This window comes from Macrotis lagotis, chromosome 4, assembly GCF_037893015.1.
Source record: "Macrotis lagotis isolate mMagLag1 chromosome 4, bilby.v1.9.chrom.fasta, whole genome shotgun sequence".
Taxonomy (NCBI): Eukaryota; Metazoa; Chordata; class Mammalia; order Peramelemorphia; family Peramelidae; genus Macrotis; species Macrotis lagotis.
The window spans coordinates 187,708,693-187,713,920 of NC_133661.1; the positions used below are offsets into that span (position 1 = coordinate 187,708,693).

A 5,228-nucleotide genomic window follows, 5' to 3' on the forward strand; every position below is an offset into this window, starting at 1 on the left:
ATTTGGTCCCTGGTCAAATTTTGCTGTACTGGTACATTTTCAAGAGATCAGAGATTCCTTTTTTTTTCTTTCTGTAAAGCATTCAATTCAATTAATTAGACATTTATGTGCAAATCACTGTTTTAGATATTGAAAGAATAAAAAAAAAAGAAAAATTAGTTTTCTAGCTCAAAGAATTTATATTTCACCTTAGTTGCACAGATGTATATACTTGATTATTTGAGGAAGAATAGAGCACTAAAAAGGGGGATTAGAAAAGTTTTCTGTAGGATGTATCAAACATATTTGGTGGGCAAACAATAGAGAAATGGTAGAATAGAGATATCAAATAATATACAAAAGTTTAATGTTTGGGAAATTCAAATTTAAATCAGGGAAGAACTTATTTTTAAGCATAAGTTCTTTTAAAAAAGAAGGTAGCAATTAAGCAAAAAAATATAGAAAGATATCTTATATATTATACATCTTCCTACCTAGATGGTAGATTTAAATATAAGTAAAAACTTATAATTCAATCAATAGGCATTTATTAAGCACATGCTATATATCAGAATGTTTAATAAACTCAGGAGATAGAAATACAAAAATGAGACAATCTTTACCCTTAAAGAAAGTAATAAAATGTGGTGTTTATTTCCATTGTCAAGAGGAGATGACTTTTTTCTGCTAAACAAATAGTATGAAAAATTAAGGAAGCAATATTTTGTTAAAAACAATTTTGTTAAACAGTATTTTGTTAATTTTGTTAAAATTTTCCATTTGACCAACTGTCTTTTTAAAGTAATTATTTTCTTTTTGCAATTGCCCACTTGTATTTTTAAAGGATTTATTTTCCTCAGTCAATTTTTTCTGCTTCCTTTTGCAAGATTGTGAGTTTCTCTTATATTTCTTTTCCCATTTTTTTCTGTTTGATATTTAAAATTGTCTGGAGACCAATTCATATTCTCCCCTTCAGTTTCATATGTAGTACTTTTCCTGCCAACTCAATTTTGCTAAAACAAAACTCAAGAAAATAAAATACATATAATAAAAATAACATATTTAGAAAACATTTTGGCTAATTTACTGATGAAAATCTTGGCATCTAAAACATATGAAACAAAAATTTATCAATGTACACTATAGTCTTTGACAGAAGAATACAAATAACTCAAAGAAATGGAAACACAAATTCTTGACAAAAAAACTCACTTTGTTTAAAAATGAAAAAAATATGGAAATTAAAACCACTTTTAAGAGAACAGTGTACACACATCAACAACATTATGAAATGAACAACCTTGATGGAAGCAAATCCTCTCCAACCCAGGGAGCAAGGACAACTGCATTTGACTGATTATTCAAAAATTATTGAAATCAAGAAAATTTAATGCTGGTGAGACTGCAGAAAAATACACTAATTGCAATTATGTGTAATCATGGGGTCAGATCCAAGATGGCAGGGAGAAGCCAGTATCTTCCTTAAGCTCTCCAAGATTTTCCTCAGAAACAATTAATCAAGCTTCTATATGGACTCTGAATTGATAGAATCCACAAAAGATTAAGTGGAGCATTTTCCAGAAAGGTCTGTCTCCTGTGGAGCAGGAGTATGTTCAGGTTAGGGAATTATAAAAAGAATATATTCTGGACATAGAAAGGACCAACCAGAGGTTCTTAGTCATTGGAGAGATCTGGAGTGAGGTCCCTGGAGCTCCAGGCTCAGTAGGTCAGTGGCACAGCAGACAGCTTGGAAGTTACCAATATAGGCCTCCTGTTCAGTTGGTGTGCAAGTTGTTAGTGTTCCCAAACTGGAAGGTCCAGTATAGTGAGCAAACTGCTGGCATTCACAATAAAATAGCCCATCCAAGTAAGCAAGCCCCTAGGGTTCTCAAGAAACTCTTTGAGCTGGCTACTCCCTCAACTCAAGAAGTTTAGGACAATGCCCAAATAAACTGAGTATAGTAAGAAAAGTCAGAGAAAAGCAAGACTTTAGAAAGTTATCTTGGAGATAAGGATGGGCAAAATACAGTCTCATAAGAGGTTGGCAGAAAAAATACTACATGTGAAGCTGCAGGGGAGACTATGAATTGGTTTCTAGCTAATTTTAAAAATCAAATAGAAAAATTGGAAAAGAAATACAAGAAAAATTCACAATTTTGCAAAAGGAAGCAGAAAAATTAACTGAAGAAAAGAAATCCTTTAAAAATACAAATGGGAAATTGCAAAAAGAAAATAATTCCATCAAAAGGCACTTGGACAAATGGAACAAAATAATAACTTCTTTAAAAATAAAATTGACCAGGGACGTCTAGGTGGCATAGTGGATAAAACACCGGCCTTGGAGTCAGGAATACCTGGGTTCAAATCCAGTCTCAGACACTTAATAATTACCTAGCTGTGTGGCCTTGGGCAAGCCACTTAACCTCATTTGCCTTGCAAGAACCTAATAAAATAAAGTAAAATAAAATAAAATTGACCAAATAGAAAAGGGGACACAAAAGCTAAATGAAGGAGATAATTCCTTATAGACTAAGATATGTGTATGCTAATGATTCTATGAGATATCGAGAATCAATTAAGTAAAATCAAAAAATAAAATAAAATAGATGAAAGTATAAAAATACCTTATTGGAAAAACAACTAACCTGTAAAACAGATTCAGGAGAGATAATTTAGGAATTACTGGACTACAGAAAGTCATGATCAGAAAAAGGTCTGAAGATATTTTAAGAAATCATCAAGAATGCTGAGTAAGATGAGCAGAACCAGAAGAATGTTATACACCTTAACAACAACAAGGGGTGATAATCAGCCTTGAAGGACATTCTCACTTCAACAGTGCAATGATCACAGACAATTTTAGGGGGATCCACGATAAAGAATACCATCTGTATACAGAGAAGGAACTTAGGAATTTAAATGAAGATCAAAGATTATTATCTTCAATTTTTGAGAACTTTTCTCATGTACTGCATAATTTTGTTATCTCTAATATTTTCTTTCTTCCTTATGGATATGTTTATTCACTCAACATATTCAGTTTTGATTTGTGCATAGATCAAATGTAAAGACTATATTAGATTGCCTTCTGTGGGGAGAGAAGGGGGAAGGGAAGAAGGAGGGAAAACTGTAAAATTCAAAATCTTGCAAAAGTGATTGGTAGATATTATTATTGTATATTATTGGAAAGCATATAAAATATTATATAATTTTTTAAAACATCATTAAGCAGGCAGCTAAGTGGCACAGTGGATAGAGTACCAGCCCTGGAGTCAGGAGTACCCGAGTTCAAATGTGGCCTCAGACACTTAAAAATTACCTAGCTATGTGGTCTTGGGCAAGTTATTTAATCCCATCGCCTTGCCTAAAAACCATCAAACAAACAAAAAAAATCATCAAGGAAAACTGCCCTAATATCCTAGAACCAGTGGAGAAAATAGTCAATGAAATAATTGACCCATAACTTCCTTCAACGAACAAATTATTCTGGATGTCATTGGTTGACCAATAGGTACCAGGTCAAGCCTCACTTGTTCATTGTTGGGTTCTGATGATTCAGAGTGAGTGTAAATAGGAATTGTTTCTGTTTTGGTTAGAAACCCTGAGGATCGTCCCCTCCTAGATTTATTTTTTTTAAACTGGATAAAATATTCATTTTATTCAATATGTTTTCAAAAAAATGCAAAAAATATTCAAAAATATTAATTGCCCCATTTCTTAATTAGTGAATGGGTGTTTCCTCATTTAAATTGAGACCTGAAAAAGAGCTTGAACAGGTCCAGGTCTCTAACTGTACTCAGAGTCATCTCCACCTGTTCTGATATATATCCTGCCCCAGGAACCAGAGAACTCTGGAAGAGAAAGTGAGGCTAGTGACTTTGCCCAGTCTCCCTCACATAAATTTAATTTATTTGCTAGTGAAGGAATGACATTGGGTATGGGTCAAAATGTATGGAAGTAGCTGCATCTAACTAAGGAGTGATTAGTGGCAAGAGAAGAAGGCAGTTTAAAATTCTATTTCACTTATTTGGAAGAATTCTCATGCTCATCTGTACTTTTCTTAGGGCAGTCTTCATCTCTTTGTTTCTAAGGCTGTAGATCAGGGGATTCACAAGAGGGGTAAACATTGAATAAAACAAGGTGATAATCTTTTGTGTTGTAGTTATATGTCCTGATGTTGGGGTCATATACATATATAAGACAGTTCCAAAAAACAGAGAGACCACAGTCAGATGTGATCCACAAGTGGAGAAAGCCTTCTTCCTGCCAGCTGCTGAAGGGATTCGTAATACAGCTCTAAACACCAGAGTATAGGACCCAAGGATGAAAGGGAATGTGAGGAAGATGGCAAGAGAGGGTATGATAGAAAAAGAAAGCTCAATTCCTAGGTCATGGATGCATGCCAAAGCTAACAGGGGGCCTGAATCACAGATAAAGTGATTAATGACATTTGGACCACAGAAGGGCAATTGAGACATAAAATAGATAGGGACGGGAAAGCAGAGAAAGCCAGTCAGCCAGCAGAAGAGCACTAGCTTGATACAGAAATTTCCAGTCATGATTGTGGGGTAATGCAGAGGTTGACAAATAGCCAGGTACCTATCAAAAGCCATGAGAGATAGGAAGAATGACTCAGTGATACCTGTGGAAAAGAAAAAGTAGAACTGGAGGAAGCAGGCAGTGAAGGAGATGGTCTTGGTCTCAGAGAGGAAATTGGCCAACATGTTAGGAACTGTGGTGGTAACATAACAGATCTCCAAGAAGGAAAAGTGGGCTAGTAGAATGTACATGGGTGTGTGGAGGTGCTGATCCAGCCTTACTGCCCAGATGATGGATCCATTCCCCATCAGGGTCAAGACATAGGTCAGAGTGAACACCCCAAATAGCAGGATCTGCATTTCTCTGGGGCAGGGAAAGCTCAGAAGGATGAATTCAGTCACTCCGTTTCCTCCTGACATGTTCAAGGCTACTGGACCTGAGGAGAGGACAAAAATGAGCATGAAAGATTGCCTTATTTTTTATTTCTCATTCTTCTACAAAGTATGGAATCTCTAATGCTACTCCTTATTCTAAAACTCTGCTTCTCTGTTTTGTGTAGACCGACTTAGACCTGTTTTCAATTCAACTTCTCCTGATTCTAAATTTTTAATGGCCTGAACTGAAATACCGAGATTTCTGCAATCTGACTCCAGGGTACGCCTTATCATAATAATCAATAGCAAGTATTTATTAGGTGTTTCTTCTGTGTC

At 35.1% G+C, this 5,228-nt stretch overlaps 1 protein-coding gene across 1 annotated transcript; it reads right to left on the reverse strand.

Annotated features, from left to right (window-relative positions):
- Positions 1-3,998: 3,998 nt before the first annotated feature.
- Positions 3,999-4,979, reverse strand: LOC141521967 (olfactory receptor 11G2-like). Its single transcript, XM_074234997.1, has one exon. It carries the CDS (start codon positions 4,977-4,979, stop codon positions 3,999-4,001), a length of 981 nt encoding a protein of 326 aa, XP_074091098.1.
- Between the last annotated feature and the right edge of the window lie 249 nt (positions 4,980-5,228).

Bases quoted from the DNA above. Each gene is read 5' to 3' on its own strand.
- LOC141521967 (XM_074234997.1), bottom strand. From the start codon at position 4,979: ATGCTCATTTTTGTCCTCTCCTCAGGTCCAGTAGCCTTGAACATGTCA.